The sequence below is a fragment of the Oncorhynchus keta genome, chromosome 26, assembly GCF_023373465.1.
Source record: "Oncorhynchus keta strain PuntledgeMale-10-30-2019 chromosome 26, Oket_V2, whole genome shotgun sequence".
In the NCBI taxonomy this organism is placed as follows: domain Eukaryota; kingdom Metazoa; phylum Chordata; class Actinopteri; order Salmoniformes; family Salmonidae; genus Oncorhynchus; species Oncorhynchus keta.
Window position 1 is genome coordinate 14448328 of NC_068446.1, and position 20896 is coordinate 14469223.

Consider the following 20896-nt stretch of genomic DNA (forward strand, 5'->3'; position numbering starts at 1 on the left):
AACCCATACAATGTAGGATTCTCTGCTATCAGTACCAAAAGTATGCAGTCATAATCACTGTCAATTAAAGTCTTTCCTAGAATCGTCCCCTAGCCATGTGAGCCCTTTTCTTCCCCTTGCTCTTCAAAACCCTGTCTTACCAGCACTTCCCACTCCATGCACCAGCAACAGGATGTGTTTGTCCACCTGTCCCACTGGCCGACCACCTTCCTGAGACGGCCGAGCACCTTCCTGAGATGACCGGGAGCCCTGGGGATAGGAGTAACACACAGACACACGCACAACATGCAGACACACAAACCCAAGTCAGACCACTGTAGATATGTGACAGTGACATCGCACAATCCTCTCTAACCCAAGAGCAGGATACCACAGTTCTGGGAACAGCAGATCAATCATCTAGCGGTGACACCATCTCAGAGTCCTAATGGTTTCTCAGGGCCAAAGCTGCCTGCTCTTTATAGAGAAATCCACTATGAGTGTGGTATGGGTTTACTATGAGACAACAAGAGTAGAGCCCTAATGGTTCTTCAGGACCAAAGTTGCTTGCTGTTCATATGAGAAAGTGTGCTAATGTACCGTGAGGTCCTCAGAGTAGAGCGGCTCCTGGCTCCGGGCGAGGCCGACGCAGCGAGACATGGGGTGCAGGTTGCCATCCAGGTCAGAGTATTTCCCTGTTTGGGACGTCTCAGAAAGTCTGGGAAGAACACATATCATGGGAATATTCATAAGCAAGAATTGGCCTGCTCCATTCCATTCCTTCAATAAAAGTATTTGGGTGCAGGGTTGGATGCAGGAGAGGAGAGCCTATGAAGAGGTGGGACTGTTCTACAAAGAGAGGGCAGGCAGCGGAGTTAGAACGAGGGGGGCACCAGGGCTAACCTGAGGTAGAAGACTGATTTAGTGGAGCGCTCCTGATAGACAAACATGCTCTTCCTGTTGACCACACACATGGCGTTGAGCACTGACCGCAGAGCCTGGATAGCTGGGATATGGAGAAGAGAGTCTATCAACACAAAGATACTGAGAAAATTCTCTCAATTATACAGACACTGATTGTACTGAATCCATCATATTAAAATGTATTTTAAGTAAAGGAATACCTATGCATGATCATTTTCATATGTATATTCATACTGGCATATTCAAAAGTTTCAAGATTTCAGGATCAAGGGGTTATTGTTAATGAAGATACGAAGTCCTGCTCTGTGGGTGGTCTTTATTTTCCTGCATGCCCAAACACATTGTTGTTCTGTATTTTAAGAGTGTCACCGGACTCACCCCTGGACACCCCCATGTTAGGCCCCATCTTGAGGCGAGGGTGGATGTGGATGACGGTGCTCCACACCACCTCACAGGCAAAGTGACCCGGGATGAACTGCATTGTGGCCGCTAGGTAGTCCCGTGGCTGGTAGCTCTCCTCTGCATTGTAATCTGTTGTGTGTGTGTACGTGTGTGTGTGTGTGTGTGTGTGAGTGAGTGAGTGAGTGAGTGAGTGAGTGAGTGAGTGAGTGAGGTGAGTGAGCGAGACAAGAAAGAAAGAGACACGAGAAGATTAAAATAATTTACGAATACATTTACCAACAGTTGCTGAGAGGAAAGGGGGGTTGGGGCATTTCAGCATGACGCCAGCAGAGTAAAGACACACAATTTGCTCTGGGAGCCCCTTCCCTTCCACACTAACATTATGTTACTGCACTGCAGTTGCAAACAACAAGCCTTCTCTCTGATGCCTATCCCCTCTACTGGATCCAATTCATTTACACACACCGGAACGGGAAAAACTCTGCGATATTAGAAAATAACAGTTGGTAATTCTGGCTTAACGGCTGCCATAAAATAGAAAATTAATCTAATGAGCGTTTCACACTGCTCCCGTCTCCGAGCGTACTTCACTGGCCTGTCACTAATGCTCCTACCTGTAACCTTGAATACATTAGAGAGAGTGGGTGTGTTTGTGTGCCTTTCCTTCTCCATGGACCTGTATTGGATTGAGCTCTACGATCACTATGACAGTTGGGAGCTTGTGGGGCCAAGAAAGCGCAATGCATTACTACCTTGTGGACTGTACAACAACAAACCTGGTGCCACCAAAGGCATGCATATGATGCACATGAAGTTTATGATATTTGCAAAAATGTCTTAAAATAGCCGTAGGTGCTAGAATAGGGATGTTCCACACAAACTACGACTGTACATCCTTTGACCTTGGCTGTGGTCAATACCCCAAAGCCTTTGTTGGATATTTATGTAAGCAGGTTAAGAAAGTCGTTGAGTCTACATAAAAGCATGCATCATGTCTGTTTGTATTAGTGTGTGGTTGTGAGCGTCGCTGACTGACTGACCATCGGAGTTGGCCAGTCTCTGTCTGTACAGGGACTCATTCTTCCAGATGTCCTCTTCGCTCTCTGCCACTAGGAGCGAGTTACACACATGGCTGTCGTGGAGGTCCTGGAGTAGCAGACGCTGTGGAGAGAGACAGAAGAGAGGAGCGAGACAGAAGAGAGGAGAGAAGCGAGACAAAAGCGAGGAGCGAGACAGAAGAGAGGAGCGAGACAGAAGAGAGGAGCGAGACAGAAGAGAGGAGCGAGACAGAAGAGAGGAGCGAGACAGAAGAGAGGAGCGAGACAGAAGAGAGGAGCGAGACAGAAGAGAGGAGCGAGACAGAAGGGAGGAGCGAGACAGAAGGGAGGAGCGAGACAGAAGGGAGGAGCGAGACAGAAGGGAGGAGCGAGACAGAAGGGAGGAGCGTGACAGAAGAGAGGAGAGAGCGAGACAGAAGGGAGGAGCGAGACAGAAGGGAGGAGCAGAAGAGAGGAGCGAGACAGAAGACAGGAGCGAGACAGAAGCGAGACAGAAGAGTAGCGAGACAGAAGAGAGGAGCGAGACAGAGGAGCGAGACAGAAGGGAGGAGCGAGACAGAAGGGAGGAGCGTGACAGAAGAGAGGAGCGAGACAGAAGAGAGGAGCGAGACAGAAGAGAGGAGCGAGACAGAAGGGAGAGCGAGACAGAAGGGAGGAGCGTGACAGAAGAGAGGAGCGAGACAGAAGGGAGGAGCGAGACAGAAGGGAGGGCGTGACAGAAGAGACAGAAGACAGAAGTGAGACAGAGACAGAGCGAGACAGGAGCGAGACAGACAGAAGAGAGGAGACAGAGACAGACAGAAGAGAGGAGCGAGACAGAAGCGAGACAGAGCGAGACAGAAGCGAGACAGAAGCGAGACAGAAGAGAGGAGCGAGACAGAAGAGAGGAGCGAGACAGAAGAGAGGAGCGAGACAGAAGAGAGGAGCGAGACAGAAGAGAGGAGCGAGACAGAAGAGCGAGACAGAAGGGAGTGACAGAAGAGAGAGAGAAGCGAGACAGAAGTGAGAGAAGAGAGGAGCGAGACAGAAGCGAGACAGAAGCGAGACAGAAGCGAGACAGAAGAGAGGAGCGAGACAAAAGAGAGGAGCGAGACAAAAGAGAGGAGCGAGACAGAAGGGAGGAGCGAGACAGAAGGGAGGAGCGAGACAGAAGGGAGGAGCGAGACAGAAGGGAGGAGCGAGACAGAAGGGAGGAGCGAGACAGAAGGGAGGAGCGAGACAGAAGGGAGGAGCGAGACAGAAGGGAGGAGCGTGACAGAAGAGAGGAGAGAAGCGAGACAGAAGTGAGACAGAAGAGAGGAGCGAGACAGGAGCGAGACAGGAGCGAGACAGAAGCGAGACAGAAGCGAGTAGCGAGACAGAAGAGAGGAGCGAGACAGAAGCGAGACAGAAGCGAGACAGAAGCGAGACAGAAGCGTGGAGCGAGACAGAAGAGAGGAGCGAGACAGAAGAGAGGAGCGAGACAGAAGAGAGGAGCGTGACAGAAGAGAGGAGCGAGACAGAAGGGAGGAGCGTGACAGAAGAGAGGAGAGAAGCGAGACAGAAGTGAGACAGAAGAGAGGAGCGAGACAGGAGCGAGACAGAAGCGAGACAGAAGCGAGACAGAAGCGAGACAGAAGCGAGTAGCGAGACAAAAGAGAGGAGCGAGACAAAAGAGAGGAAGGAGCGAGACAGAAGAGAGTGAAAGAAGAGGAGAATGACCGAAGAGAGGAGAGTGACAGGAGAGGAGAGTGACAGAAGAGAGGAGAGTGACAGGAGAGGAGAGTGACAGAAGAGAGGAGAGGAGAGTTAGTGCCTGTTCCAATATCCACACTACTTAGAATGCAAGCATAATACGCTGCTTAGTTATAAGAGGTATGCTACTGTGGACATTTGAATGTAGCCTTAAGAGGTTGAACAGCACCAACCAGACCGACAGAGGGAGGGAGGGTTAAAGGCTAGGACTGCACTTTAATGTTGCTACTTGCTATTCAAGCAATAAAGTGGCAGATGTGTCTTGAAGAGCGAGAGCGTAACCTACCTTTTACAAACATTTTTTATTAAGGTCAGAGGATCACAGTCACATAAAGGAGTGTAACCTACCTGATTGACTATACGACAGATCTCCCCAATCTTCCTCACCACCATCTGATGCAGCCGTAAGTACTCTGGAACTTCCTCTTCTTCTTCCTCCTCCTTCTCCTCTACTCTGCCCTCCTTAGCTTCATTGAAGCTCCTGTACACAATATGCCATGGTGGATTTGTATCTTACATACAGGTCTGTCTTGCTAAATAGATGTTATCTCCGTAGCTAGGTTTCCATCCAATTTGCGACAGATTTCCATGCCAATATTATCCGCATAAATAAAAATGTGCAAGATGCGTGAAGAGGTAGCGCGCATAAAACTGCGCTAAAGTTCTTAATGTACCGGAAAAATAAATAAATAAGTTCACTGTGTTTCCGTTGCATTTTCCACTCTCTCGATGATTTTGTCACATAAAACGGTTGCGATAAATGGCAAACTTGCCCAACCTGGTTTTCACGCATGTTCTCTAGACAACAGTTTGCTCATAAAGTGGACAGGTTAGGTTATATGATGAGATGGATAAGAGCAAGATCATTCTTATTTGTTAATTGGCAGCTTTTTCAAGTCATAGTAGGAGGGTGACTGCAAATCTACTTTGACAGACATGGCTATTCTATCAACAACTGTGCAAGAAATCGTTGGAGCTGCAATTTGTTGCATAATTCATTAAACCGACATAAAAAGATCCCGCCATGTCGAAAGAACACATTATCTGTTGACATTTCTGAAATGTAAAACGACACTTCCCGTTTCATTCAGAGCTGTTGTGATTTTTTTTATTTATATACCGTATGACTTTGCTCACATAAAAACTGTGGACAGAAACGTGGTTAGTAAGAATAATATTGTATTTATGAAATGTATTTCCAAAAGGGTTCTCAGGAGCTAGATAATGGAAACATTATGGAACAATTATGTCATGTCAGATGGCATTCTGAAAAGTGCAAATAGATGAAGATGAGAACCAGTTATGAGCTGGTATAAGTGTCCTGCCTAAGCCCCTCCCTCACCTAGACTGAGAGTACACCTCCACTCTGTCCTGGTGGATCTTAACGATGAGCCAGAAGTCAGGCATCAGAGGGGCCTGGGACTCCTGCTCATCCACAGTGGGGCTCTCACACTCAGAATCACTGCTGCCACCGTCATAACCTGAAAATATACAGGTAGATATGTTATTTTTATGTCCCAGAGATCAGTTATCATTAGAATTGGTATCATAATCATTATTATCATCATGGGCATTACCAGCAGCATTATCATCATCATTATCATCATTGTGATGAAGATCATAATCCTTATCATCATTGTCATTGTGATAATCAACACTTTAATCATCATCTTTGTCATCATCACTATAATGTCCATCTCTTACCCAGCATGTCAGAGTCCAGGCTGCCTTGACTGGAGACCACACTCTGGACTCGACTGGGCCTCAGCTTCCCGCTGCCTGAGGAAAGAAGGAGATGGGTTCTTATAGTCTCACGCCACAACACATTCACCGGAGTCAGCACAGCCAAGGGCATGTTCGCTAGGGCACATGTAAAATGAAAACAAAAAAAAATGTATTTTTGAATGTACAGACAGTACCCAGCTGTTTCACGGAGCATTCTTCAGGTTCGTGCCCACTGAACACAACCCAGGCCCAATCTAAACAACCCTCCCGAGCACTGACCAATCTCAAGAGCTCGACTATCCTCGACTCTCCGAGGCATGACTGAGACCCTCAGGGCTTTTTTCTCCTCCCTTATCCTGGCAGAGCCTATGAGTCTCCCCAAATCAGTGTTGGAACAAGTACCCCAGAGAAGAGAGTACAGGGAGGGGTCATCACATGTATTATTCTGTCTGTCTGTCAGCTCTGATCTGAGCTGTGTGCTGCTCCCTGTTGATTTGGTGAGGAGAGGGAGAAAACAGCCTGGAGGTAGACACTCCGTAAAGCTGCAAGCTAAGCCAAGAGACTTGTGCTGTTAGTGCTGCAGATGATTCACTCACTCACACAACACTCACTCACTTCTCAATGGTTTATCATCGGTTTGTCAGTATCTGCTACACACAGCTAGCCTCACAAACTTCTACAGATGCACAATCGAGAGCATCCTGGCGGGCTGTATCACCGCCTGGTACGGCAACTGCTCCGCCCTCAACCGTAAGGCTCTCCAGAGGGTAGTGAGGACTGCACAACGCATCACCGGGGGCAAACTACCTGCCCTCCAGGACACCTACACCACCCGTTGTTACAGGAAGGCCATAAAGATCATCAAGGACATCAACCACCCGAACCACTGCCTGTTCACCCCGCTATCATCCAGAAGGCGAGGTCAGTACAGGTGCATCAAAGCTGGGACCGAGAGACTGAAAAACAGCTTCTATCTCAAGGCCATCAGACTGTTAAACAGCCACCACTAACAGTGAGTGGCTGCTGCCAACACACTGTCATTGACACTGACCCAACTCCAGCCATTTTAATAATGGGAATTGATGGGAATTATGTAAATATATCACTAGCCACTTTAAACAATGCTACCTTATATAATGTTACTTACCCTACATTATTCATCTCATATGCATGTGTATATACTGTACTCTACATCATCGACTGCATCCTTATGTAACACATGTATCACTAGCCACTTTAACTATGCCACTTTGTTTACTTTGTCTACACACTCATCTCATATGTATATACTGTACTCGATACCATCTACTGTATGCTGCTCTGTACCATCACTCATTCATATATCCTTATGTACATATTCCTTATCCCCTTACACTGTGTATAAGACAGTAGTTTTGGAATTGTTAGTTAGATTACTTGTTGGTTATCACTGCATTGTCGGAACTAGAAGCACAAGCATTTCGCTACACTCGCATTTAACATCTGCTAACCATGTGTATGTGACAAATACAATTTGATTTGATTTGATTTGATTTAGCCTTGCAAGAGACAATCCACACAGAGGGTAGACGTGACACATCCGCCACACTGGCACCTAAGTCCCCTCCTGTACTTCCAGTTCACCCACAACTCTGTGGCCGCGCACGACTAACACCATCATTCATTTTGCAGGCGACACAACGGCGGTAGGCCTGATCACCGGCGACGATGAGACACCCTATAGGTAGGAGGTCAGAGAACTGGCAGTGTGGTGTGAGGACAACAAGCTCTCCTCAACGTCAGCAAGAAAAAGGAGCTGATCATGGACTACAGGAAACCCCATTCACCTCCTAGAGCTGTCCGCCTGGCCAACTAAGCAATTGGGGGTGAAGGGCCTTGGTCAGGGAGGTGAGCAAAAACTCGATGGTCACTCTTGACAGAGCTCTAGAGTTGCTATGTGGAGATGGGAAAACTTTCCAGAAGGAAAACCATCCCTGCAGCACTCCACCAATCAGGCCTTTATGGTAGAGTGGCCGGACGGAAGCCAATAATCAGTAAAAAGCACATGAATGCCCGCTTGGAGTTTGCCAAAAGGCACCTAAAGGACTCTCAGACCATGAGAAACAAGATTCTTTGGCCAAGCGTCACATCTGGAGGAAACCTGGGATGTTTTTCAGGGACTGGGAGACGAGTCAGGATCGAAAGAAAGATGAACGGAGCAAAGTACAGAGAGATCCTTGATGAAAACCTGTTCCAGAGCGCTCAAGACCTCAGACTGGGGTGAAGGTTCACCTTCCAACAGGACAAGGACAATAAGCACACGGCCAAGAAAATGCAGAAGTGGCCCAGCCAGAGCCCAGACTTGAACCCTATCTAACATCTCTGGAGAGACCAACTTGACATCCAACCTGACATCCAATCCATACACGCATGCATACATATACACATACCTATATAGATGTATACTTTTTTAAAGAATATACCTTTATTATTATTACCCTACCACCAATCCACCAATTGGAGTAAATTAATAAACACTTCTACTTTTCCCTTCAATTTATACATCTTATACACATTCTACAGACGGTCTATTTTACAATAGTTATTTTTTGTTTGTTTTTAGTCCTTCCTCTATTTCTGATGTCCATCCAGTTTGATTTCTATGTGTAACTGTGTTATTTCACAAAAGTTCTGAACCTATGTACATTTTACATATCCCGTATGTTTTACATGTTTTATCTTGTCATTAGTCCCACCCTTCAGCTCCATTCAACCCTTCCCATCTATCTCTCAACATCAACCATTTTGGATTTCTATTTGCCATATATTTTTCAACTGTGCTGTGATGCTTCACAAACTAATTGAACCTTTCTATTCTCATAGCTTCTACAGATTGTAAATTAAAATTTTTGCTAAAAAGAATTATTATATTATTGATTGATTGACTATGGCTTTTCAAATCAAACAGTATAGTTCTAGGCAAATGTTGCAATTCTTCAGCCATTCCTGGACCTGTGACCAAAAACAAGCTACATATGGACAATATCAAAATAAATGATCCAATGACTCTGCCTCCTCACAGCAGAATCTGCAGAGCTGGGAAGATTGTATCCCCCCATATACAGTGAGGGAAAAAATATTTGATCCCCTGCTGATTTTGTACGTTTGCCCACTGACAAAGAAATGATCCGTCTATAATTTTAATGGTAGGTTTATTTGAAGAAGACAGAATAACAACAACAAAAATCCAGAAAACGCACATCAAAAATGTTATAAATTGATTTGCATTTTAATGAGGGAAATAGGTATTTGACCCCCTCTCAAATCAGAAACATTTCTGGCTCCCAGGTGTCTTTTAAACAGGTAACGAGCTGAGATTATGAGCACACTCTTAAAGGGAGTGCACCTAATCTCAGCTTGTTACCTGTATAAAAGACACCTGTCCACAGAAGCAATAAATAAATCAGATTCCAAACTCTCCACCATGGCCAAGACCAAAGAGCTCTCCAAGGATGTCAGGGACAAGATTCTAGACCTACATAAGGCTGGAATGGGCTACAAGACCATCGCCAAGCAGCTTGGTGAGAAGGTGACAACAGTTGGTGCGATTATTCGCAAATGGAAGAAACACAAAAGAACTGTCAATCTCCCTCGGCCTGGGGCTCCATGCAAGATCTCACCTCGTGGGGTTGCAATGATCATGAGAACGGTGAGGAATCAGCCCAGAACTGCACGGGATGATCTTGCCAATGATCTCAAGGCAGCTGGGACAATAGTCACAAAGAAAACAATTGGTAACACACTACGCCGTGAAGGACTGAAATCCTGCAGCGCCCGCAAGGTCCCCCTGCTCAAGAAAGCACATATACATGCCTGTCTGAAGTTTGCCAATGAACACCTGAATGATTCAGAGGACAACTGGGTGAAAGTGTTGTGGTCAGATGAGACCAAAATGGAGCTCTTTGGCATCAACTCAACTCGCCATGTTTGGAGGAGGAGGAATGCTGCCTATGACCCCAAGAACACCATCCCCACCGTCAAACATGGAGGTGGAAACATTATGCTTTGGGGGTGTTTTTCTGCTAAGGGGACAGGACAACTTCACCGCATCAAAGGGACGATGGACGGGGCCATGTACTGTCAAATCTTGGGTGAGAACCTCCTTCCCTCAGCCAGGGCATTGAAAATGGGTCGTGGATGGGTATTCCAGCATGACAATGACCCAAAACACACGGCCAAGGTAACAAAGGAGTGGCTCAAGAAGAAGCACATTAAGGTCCTGGAGTGGCCTAGCCAGTCTCCAGACCTTAATCCCATAGAAAATCTGCGGAGGGAGCTGAAGGTTTGAGTTGCCAAACGTCAACCTTGAAACCTTAATGACTTGGAGAAGATCTGCAAAGAGGAGTGGGACAAAATCCCTCCTGAGATGTGTTGAAACCTGGTGGCCAACTACAAGATACATCTGACCTCTGTGATTGCCAACAAGTACTAAATCATGTTTTGCAGAGGGGTCAAATACTTATTTCCCTCATTTAAATGCAAACCAATTAATAACATTTTTGATGTGGGTTTTCTGGATTATTTTTCAGTTATTCTGTCTCTCACTGTTCAAATAAACCTACCATTAAAATTATAGACGGATCATTTCTTTGTCAGTTGGCAAACGTACAAAATCAGCAGGGGATCAAATACTTTTTTCCCTCACTGTACATAACATTCTATTAGTTGCAAGAATTTTGTATAGTCATTTAAATTGAAAAGTTAAAAGCTGTGCATCCGGCGTTGTTTTGTGTATCAATTCATAAACCATGTGCCATAGAATGGGTACATCAAACTATTTTGCAATTTAAACGGCACAGCTATCAGTTTTTCGGTCCTTTTTGATCTTTTTTTGGTCCATAAATGAAATTTGTATACATTTTTATTTATCACAATTTTCTTTAACCATTTATGTTCTTTAATACAGGGCCGACATACTTTTTTTCCCCTTCTACTTGCCTCTTCCATTTTTGTGGCAATGCTGCAATTTATTGGTTGTGATTTTAGGTAGCGCAGACATTTCCATATGTATGTGTTAGCTGCATGTGTGACATAACTCCAGTCCTATGTATGATCTAATTCACTGAAATTATACCTTTTCAAAACATTTCTTCAAAAAATACAGGTTTTTAAATTATTTTGTATATTTGAATTTAACCACAATATTTGTTGTATTATTTGTTCTGTCTTTTCAGGTGGATTAAACTGAAATTGCAACAACATTTCTAAGGCTTGTTTAAGAAATAAAGATATTTTGGAGATTATTTCCTTTTAAAACAATCGAAAGTGTAATTTGAATAAAGGGAAAACGGCCCTTATTGAACATAGGATGAGACATGCGTACCAATTTACTAGAGAACCAGTTTGGATTTAAGTATAACTTTTGTATGACTGATGCCTTTAGTGAGAGGTCTAAGTCTTTAATATTTAATAATTTCTGCCCTTAGAATTCATATTCGTTATATAAATAGGCCCTTTTAATTTTATCTGGCTTGCCGTTCCAAATAAAATTGAATGTTTTATGTTCATATAATTTAAAAAAGCATGTCACTGGGCGTAGGCAAAACCATAAGCAAATAGGTAAACTGTGATATGACAAAAGAGTTAATCAGGGTGATTTTTCCACAAATAGACAGGTATTTTCCTTTCAAATGGTGGCAAGATCTTATCTATTTTTGCTAACTTTCTATTCAAAAATGTATTGGCGTAAGATCATTTCTTTCTTTTGGGATTTGTATACTGAGTATTTCCACATCTCCGTCAGACCATTTTATTGGTAAACTACATGGTAATGTAAAATGTGCTTTTTTTTTAGTGATCCAATACGTAATATTGTACACTTATTATAATTTGGTTTTAATCCAGAGAGAATATCAAAAGTATCTAGATCCTCTATAAGGCCGTGGAAAGACTAATTGTGGTTTTAAAAGAAAACATTCATCATCAGCGTACAATGACACCTTAGTTTTTAAGCCACGGATTTCTAATCCCTTAATATTGTTTGATCTAATCTTAACAGATAACATTTCGATGGCAATAATAAATACATATGCCGATAGTGGACAACCTTGTTTTACTCCTCTAGAGAGAGTTTAAAACTTTCTGAGATGTAGCCATTATTTACTATTTTACACCTAGGGTTACTATACATAACTTTAAACCATTTTATAAGAGATTCCCCAAAATTGAAATATTCTAGGCATGTATATATAAACTCCAGTCATACTTTATCAAAAGCCTTTTCAAAATCACCTATGAAAACCAGGCCGGGTGTCCCCAATATTTCATAGTATTCTATTGTTTCCAGTACTTGTCTTATATTATCTCCAATGTATCGTCCATGGACTTCCTGACGGGCCGACTTCCTGACGGGCCGCCCCCAGGTGGGTGAATCAGCGGGGTGGAGATGCAACAACATCTCCACCCCGCTGATCCTCAACACTGGGGCCCCACAAGGGTGCGTTCTGAGCCCTCTCCTGTACTCCCTGTTCAACCACGACTGCGTGGCCACGCACGCCTAAAACTCAATCATCAAGTTTGCGGACGACACAACAGTGGTAGGCTTGATTACCAACAACGACGAGACGGCCTACAGGGAGGAGGTGAGGGCCCTCGGAGTGTGGTGTCAGGAAAATAACCTCACACTCAACGTCAACAAAACTAAGGAGAGGATTGTGGACTTCAGGAAACAGCAGAGGGAACACCCCCCTATCCACATCGATGGAACAGTAGTGGAGAGGGTAGCAAGTGTTAAGTTCCTCGGCATACACATCACAGACAAACTGAATTGGTCCACCCACACAGACAGCATCGTGAAGAAGGCGCAGCAGCGCCTCTTCAACCTCAGGAGGCTGAAGAAATTCGGCTTGTCACCAAAAGCACTCACAAACTTCTACAGATGCACAATCGAGAGCATCCTGGCTGGCTGTATCACCGCCTGGTACGGCAACTGCTCCGCCCACAACCGTAAGGCTCTCCAGAGGGTAGTGAGGTCTGCACAACGCATCACCGGGGGCAAACTACCTGCCCTCCAGGACACACCTACACCACCTGATGTTACAGGAAGGCCATAAAGATCATCAAGGACAACAACCACCCGAGCCACTGCCTGTTCACCCCGCTATCATCCAGAAGGCGAGGTCAGTACAGGTGCATCAAAGCTGGGACCGAGAGACTGAAAAACAGCTTCTATCTCAAGGCCATCAGACTGTTAAACAGCCACCACTAACATTGAGTGGCTGCTGCCAACACACTGACTCAACTCCAGCCACTTTAATAATGGGAATTGATGGGAAATTATGTAAAATATATATCACTAGCCACTTTAAACAATGCTACCTAATATAATGTTTACATACCCTACATTATTTATCTCATATGTATACGTATATACTGTACTCTATATCATCTACTGCATCTTTATGTAATACATGTATCACTAGCCACTTTAACTATGCCACTTTGTTTACATACTCATCTCATATGTATATACTGTACTCGATACCATCTACTGTATCTTGCCTATGCCGCTCTGTACCATCACTCATTCATATATCTTTATGTACATATTCTTTATCCCCTTACACTTGTGTGTATATAAGACAGTAGTTTTGGAATTGTTAGTTCGATTACTTGTTGGTTATTACTGCATTGTCGGAACTAGAAGCACAAGCATTTTGCTACACTCGCATTAACATCTGCTAACCATGTGTATGTGACAAATAACATTTGATTTGATTTGATGTAAAAAACCTGTCTGATTAGGATGAATAATATCTGACAATACTTTTTTAATTCTATGTGCCAAGCATTTTGCATCACAACACTGAAGTGTAAGAGGTCTCCATTTTTTAAAAAATGGACTGGATCTTTATATATACACCACTTGGGTCCTGTTTCAGTAATAATGATATCAGACCTTCTTGTTGCGTGTCTGATAATCTACCATTTATATAGGAGTGGTTAAAACATGCTAATAATGGTCCTTTGAGTATATAAAACAGTTTCTGTATACTTCCACTGGTATGCCATCCAGCCCTGGAGTTCCCATCTTTAAAGGCCCCAATTGCATCAAGCAGTTCCTCCTCTGTAATTTGGCCTTCACATGAGTCTTTCTGTACAGACATTCATTTTATTATATTATCAGGGAAAAAAATCCATACAATTAGTTTCAGTTAGTGGAGATGGAGGAGCCTGAAACGAAAACATATTCTTAAGGTACTTTACTTCCTTTCTCAAAATATCATTTGGTGAATCATGCGTGACTCCATCATTTGTAACAATATTTAATACATTTATTTTGGTAGCATTTCTATATTGAAGATTGAAAAATAATTTGTGCATTTTCCCCCATATTCCATCCAGTTCCCTTTATTTTTATATCTATTACACTGGATCTTTCTTGAATAAGTTCTTCCATTTCTTTTTGTTTTTCTTGTAACTTATTCTGTGTCTCTATGGTACCATTTTTATTGCTATCTAACTGTACTGTTAGTCCTTCAATTTCCTTTGTTAATATGGACTCTTGATCTAAATTGCTTTTGTTTTATTGATGAGTACTGAATTGCATGGCCTCTAAAGGCACACTTAAGTGTCCCATACAATAAGGGGATCTGCTGTACCTATGTTATGTCTGAAAAAGTCAGTTATAAATGATTCTGTCCTAGATCTAAACAATGTATCATCTAGTAGGCTTTGAATAAATTTCCAATATCCTCGCCCATGTGGAAATACTGCAAGAGTAATATATATGCCAAATATGTGATGATCCGACCGCATTCTGTCCCCTATCAACACTTTTAAAACTGTTGGTGCCAGAGAGAATGGCATAAGAAGTTTGTACAACTGTGTGAAGTCTGACAGAAACACAAACCAGACATTGGCAGACCTGCTGAGAAACTGCAGCAGACTGTGGTGAACCATGCCAATGAAATGCTGGGAATTGACCTCAATGAACATGTTCCTCCCAGCCGGGGGACCCGGAATGAATTTTTACTGGTGGTAGTGGACAACTACACACACTGGATGGTCTTTTCCACTTCGCAAAGCCACTGCATCAGCCATTGCTCTAATTCTGCAAAGGGAGGTCTTTACCAGATTCGGGATTCCAGACCAAATTCTCTCTGACCGAGGTCTGCAGTTCATATCAGGAATCTACAAAGAGCTCTGTACCTACTGGGGTGTAGTTGCCAAGCTGACCACGGCCTACCATCCTCAGACCAATCTCACCAAGAGGGTAAACCGAACCCTGAAGGGGATGATTTCTTAATTTGTGGGGGGATCAGCAAACAATGTGGGATCAGCATCTTCCTGAGTTTAGCTTTGCACTGAATTCTGCGGTCCAGGAGACTTCTGGTGTCACTCCTGCCGAACTCCACCTGGGAAGACCACTAAAAGGTCAGATGGACAGAGTCTTGCAAAGTGACAGCTCAGCTGACAGCTCAGCAACTATGACAAACATAGACGAGACATGTTTCCCACCCAAGTCTGAGTACATTCACATCATCTGTCGAAGGCATCTAAGAAGTACACCAAGTCACTTGGCTCTGTCATAACCTCACATGGTCTCTCCTATCATTGCTATGCAGACGACACACAATTAATCTTCTCCTTTCCCCCTTCTGATGACCAGGTGGCGAATTGCATCTCTGCATGTCTGGCAGACATATCAGTGTGGATGACGGATCACCACCTCAAGCTGAACCTCGGCAAGACGGAGCTGCTCTTCCTCCCGGGGAAGGACTGCCCGTTCCATGATCTCGCCATCACGGTTGACAACTCCATTGTGTCCTCCTCCCAGAGCGCTAAGAACCTTGGCGTGATCCTGGACAACACCCTGTCGTTCTCAACTAACATCAAGGCGGTGGCCCGTTCCTGTAGGTTCATGCTCTACAACATCCGCAGAGTACGACCCTGCCTCACACAGGAAGCGGCGCAGGTCCTAATCCAGGCACTTGTCATCTCCCGTCTGGATTACTGCAACTCGCTGTTGGCTGGGCTCCCTGCCTGTGCCATTAAACCCCTACAACTCATCCAGAACGCCGCAGCCCGTCTGGTGTTCAACCTTCCCAAGTTCTCTCACGTCACCCCGCTCCTCCGCTCTCTCCACTGGCTTCCAGTTGAAGCTCGCATCCGCTACAAGACCATGGTGCTTGCCTACGGAGCTGTGAGGGGAACGGCACCTCAGTACCTCCAGGCTCTGATCAGGCCCTACACCCAAACAAGGGCACTGCGTTCATCCACCTCTGGCCTGCTCGCCTCCCTACCACTGAGGAAGTACAGTTCCCGCTCAGCCCAGTCAAAACTGTTCGCTGCTCTGGCCCCCAATGGTGGAACAAACTCCCTCACGACGCCAGGACAGCGGAGTCAATCACCACCTTCCGGAGACACCTGAAACCCCACCTCTTTAAGGAATACCTAGGATAGGATAAGTAATCCTTCTCACCCCCCCCCCTAAAAGATTTAGATGCACTATTGTAAAGTGGCTGTTCCACTGGATGTCATAAGGTGAATGCACCAATTTGTAAGTCGCTCTGGATAAGAGCGTCTGCTAAATGACTTAAATGTAAATGTAAGTTCACTGCCAAGCTAGCTTCGAGATGGAAAGGTCCATACCGTGTAGTGCAGCAGCTGGGGCCGGTGAACTACTTGGTCTGTTTGGAAGACACTGGGGAAGATGTCAGGACGGTGCAGGTTGTTGACCTAAAGCCTGCTACCCTACGGCAGAAGAGCTGGATCGCAGGCAAAAGCAACACCTGCAGGACCTCTTCTTGGAGGACTGATGAAGACTTCCCTGGTTTTGTGTAGCAGGAAAATGAACCTGCCAAAGCCTGCATCCTCTCTGTTTCTACAGGCTTTGTTAATTCATGGCAGGAGGAGTGTGGCAAAATCCTGCATGGAGCATTCACCATGCGCTGCCACTTTAAGAGCACATCAGCAGTCAGAAAGGAAGAAATAAAGATAGCTCTTCCGAATCTCTGGGAGGGAGCTCTTGGTTGGCGCGACAGTTTGATTGGGGTGTGCAATGCTGCAGAAGTCTTGTTTATTTTCAGCGTGCTTAGTTCGTAAAGTGTTTAACTCGATCGTCGGTTTTACCACTCTATTACGTGTTTACCTTTTGGGAACGCACCAGTTATTGATCGCATTGATTAGTAGCAACATTGTTGCGAAGCTTTGACATAGAAACAAACAAACCACCAGACGGACAGACAGCGGTTGACTTCAGGCTTGCAGTTGCACTAAGACCCTCTCTCTTTCTTCCCGCTATCGCTCCAGTGCTTTTCACCGCAGCAGATTTTTTTTTCTTCAATGCGCCTTCCAATAGTAGTTCAGTGTCGCTGGACTACTATTGCCCTGCTAAACGTATTTGGGTTGACATTTTAGTTAAAGGGAGGTTGCTTGCAAGTTTATTGTGTATTGCCATTTGAACTGTATTGATGTGGGCTGGTACTATTGACATGTGGCCGAGAAGACTTTGGACATTTTAAGGCCTTTGTTTTGTCTATGAACACCCCCGCTGTTGCAATTTGTTAAATAAACAACTGTATCCCTACTTAACACCACCCAACAATGCAGCTGTAACTAAAGGTACTTGATATAGTCTGGTTCTAGAGAAAGGGACACTCACTGTGGGTGGTGGACTGCACCGACTCGGCCAGGCTGACTGTGGAGGGGGTCTTGGGGGGCGAGGTGTATTCTGAGGAACGGTCGGTGCTAGTGCTGGGCTGGAGCTGAGGGGTGCTGACCTGGCCACTGTCCCCTGTTGCAGTAGAGGTGGAGGCGGAGCCCACGGAGCTCAGCCGAGGTCTTATCTCCTCTCCTCCTCTGCCCACAGAGCTCAGTCGGGGTCGACTGGTGGAGGCACCAACAAAACTCATCCGGGGGCTGTCACCCGCAGCAGTGGCAGTAGCACCAACCGAACTCAAGCGGGGTCTGGGGCCCTCCTCTGAGTCAACTCGGGATGGTTTGATTGGGGTGTAGCTGGGCTCCTGGGCTGGGTAACTCGCAGATTCACTAACAGCCCCAACAGTAGACTTATTCTCTTCTCCCTGAACCTTAAGGTACATAAAATAATTAATTCAGTTTAAATTCATACACATTCCTCAATTTATTAATCCATTCATACATTCATAAATATTTCATTTATTTATAAAAATAAATTAAAATATAAGAGACCTTAATCCGGCTGGAATAACCATGAAAGAGGATGCTTGGAAATAAACTAGTTGGTCAGGTTGAAACTCCCCTTCCCCCCAAAGGTTTGACAAACCTCACTGTCTGGCTCTACCCTCGCCACCTCTGCTTCGTGGTCAGGTCTTCTCCCTGGTGTGCCATGAATGGATGGAGCCCTGTTGCTGTCGTCCACATCAGGACAGTGATTGGTTGGCTGTGTGTTCCGTCCAATCATAGAGTTCCATCCCGCCTCCCCAGGGTTGACAGTGCTCTCAGACAGCCTCTTAGCAGCCTGGATCCTCTGGGGGTGGAGTCTACTCAGAGACATGTAGTAGAAGTCATCTTGCTCTCCATTCAGAAGATAACCTGAGAATGACATCCTACGGAACTCCTGTGGATGGAAGAATCAAGGATGAGGGTCAGTACCAATTTTCCTAATTGAAAAGCAAATCGTCAGAGTAGCACTTGGGTATGCAACATGTAAGGTTCCTGACGATGTGAAAAACGAATTGACCCCACTAGAAAAAAGGGCCAAAACTCATCTTTGCTATGAAAGAAAAACAGTTCTCCCTGTCATCGCTTCAAGTCACCCTCCCACCATACCTCTTTGAACTTCTCCAGGGACTGCTCAGGGCCGAAGACAAACTGCAGAGGAACGACCTCACAGTGGCACCGTGGTCGCCCGCCTGAGCGAAACACGTGATCAGCCACCTTCTGTAGCGTGGACGAGCGGATAACCCGGGAGAGACGCAGCGCTGACACAATCTCGTCCTCCAAGAGCCAACGGATCTACAACGAGAGGCAACAAGGAGAGGAGAGGGAGAGGTGAGTGAAGGGGCCTGAAATCTGTAACTCAGTGACAGGGTGAATTCCTGCTATTTAGTGGTCGACTAGCTCAAAGTCAAATCAATATCAATATGAAGTTCCAAGATCGAGATCAAGTTCAAAAGTAATTCACACATGTGAGTGCTCACAAAAGGATAGATACATTTGGATTTTTCGGCAGGTAAATATGCAGGACGCTACTCTCCACCGCATGGCCTTCGCTCCAGATCAAAACTTCCAACCTACAACCTAATTTTGACAAATTAACCGGAGAGATTACTGCTGCCAAGGTTTCCTTTTCCCAAGCTACACAGAGGGGGCTCTAGCAAACAAACAGCAGAGACCAGAGGACACTTTTGAAAGCCAAGAAGAATATATATTTTTAAATAAAGCACATTACAAGGATATATTTAACTTTATGGGGACTGAATGCTGAGGCTCCCAAGCTTGCAAGGACAGACCAGATACAAATTCAATTAGCACTACGGTGTGAAGTAAAAGGTGTCGAGGCCTTTGGGCCCAACAAGTGGCAGGAGTCTTTGAAGCGTCCTCTGAAGCCCCCTCCTGCTGTTCAAAGGCCATTCACTGGCATTTTCTACAAGAAATCTGCCTCCAGAAATAAACAAAAGCGTGTGACACCTACTCTCGTTGCCTGCTGCACTGCTGCTTGGATTCCACCTGGTGATCTGTTCACCATCTGCCCTGGCCCGTATCCCCCTGTCTGGTACAGGTACCTCCACCACACTCCCCCCTCTCTCCCAAGCTTTCGCTCGCCTCCAGCACACATGCACTGTTGGCGCGAGTGACTCTGAATTTACAATGGCTTGCCCCAAGTTGTTATATATTACATTTTATTCTTGTGCATTTTGCTATTTGCCTCATGACTCCTGCATACTTTGTTGACGACAGACATTCTTTACCCAAGCAGTGGACAGACTGTTTGTTCCACACTCAGGACTCTGACTCTCTATTGGTTACAGACTTTTGGCCTCCCATCCTATTCTAACCACCTCTCGCCGACTTTATTTTCATGTTACCTGATGAAATTGCTGTACAATATGATCTTGTTGCCATCTGATGCACATTCAGATGTCATAAATCAGCACTGCAGAGCAGCACTCCCTGTCCTATGCTGTGCCTTGACTGTATTACTGTTGATGATATCTGAAAATGTGACTGCTCACCCTGGCCCACCTCCTGTTGCTAGGCCCAATTCTGACTTGTGCTCTGATATCTGCTTCACTCATTTCTGCTCTCGTAAAATCCTGGCTTTTCTGCACGTTAAGATTAGAAGCGTATTACCTAAAATGGATCAATTGTAAGTGTGGGTTCACAGCTACAATCCAGAAGTGTTGGTCATTACTGAGACGTGGTTAAGGAAGAGTGTTTTGAATACTGATGTTACCCTTTCTGGTTATAACCCAAAGGTGGGGGAGTGGCAATCTTTACCAAGGATCACCTTCAGTGCTCGTTTGTCTGCACCAAGTCTGTCCCCAAACAATTTGATTTGCTGGTTTTAAGCATTAAACTTTCAAATAGCTCTTTGTTGACTGTTGTTGGGTGCTATCGTCCTCCATCGGCACCGGCATGTACCCTACCTGCCCTAAGCGCTCTCCTGGCCCCTTACACTAAGTCTAAATGTGTCCTAATAGGTGACCTAAACTGGGAAATGCTTAAACCACTTGACCAAGTCCAAACGCAATGTGACTCCCTAAATCTTTCTCAGATTATTACCAATCCCACAAGGTATGACTCCAAACACCCAGAAAAGGCTACTTTCCTTCATATTATCCTCACAAATAATCCTGATAGGCATCAGTTTGGTATTTTCTGTAATGACCTTAGTGATCACGGTTGTACAGCTGCTCAGTGAAAGTACCTGTCCTGATTTGTCATAGACGTTGCTAAAAAACTTTAATGAGCAAGCCTTCCTTCAAGAACTGGCCTCTGTAAAATGGTATAGAATCAGCTTGATCCCCTCTGTCAAATATGCTTGGACCTTCTTTTTTAATATTTTCAGTGGTATTGTTAACAAACACGCCCCCATAAAGAAAATTTGA

General features: G+C 45.0%; 1 protein-coding gene across 5 annotated transcripts in view; it reads right to left on the reverse strand.

Annotated features, from left to right (window-relative positions):
• Positions 1-20896, reverse strand: part of LOC118358648 (KICSTOR complex protein SZT2) — a 110701-nt gene that overhangs the window by 50745 nt on the left and 39060 nt on the right. For all 5 annotated transcript variants that reach the window (XM_052480282.1, XM_052480284.1, XM_052480283.1 and 2 more), the window contains 11 exons: positions 18615-18800; positions 18109-18402; positions 17467-17893; positions 5802-5876; positions 5440-5578; positions 4446-4578; positions 2346-2466; positions 1282-1434; positions 883-985; positions 580-697; positions 141-249 (listed from right to left, as the gene is read on the reverse strand). In XM_052480282.1, the coding sequence (XP_052336242.1) occupies positions 141-249; positions 580-697; positions 883-985; positions 1282-1434; positions 2346-2466; positions 4446-4578; positions 5440-5578; positions 5802-5876; positions 17467-17893; positions 18109-18402; positions 18615-18800 (1858 nt within the window). The remainder of the gene's footprint in view (positions 1-140; positions 250-579; positions 698-882; positions 986-1281; positions 1435-2345; positions 2467-4445; positions 4579-5439; positions 5579-5801; positions 5877-17466; positions 17894-18108; positions 18403-18614; positions 18801-20896) is intronic.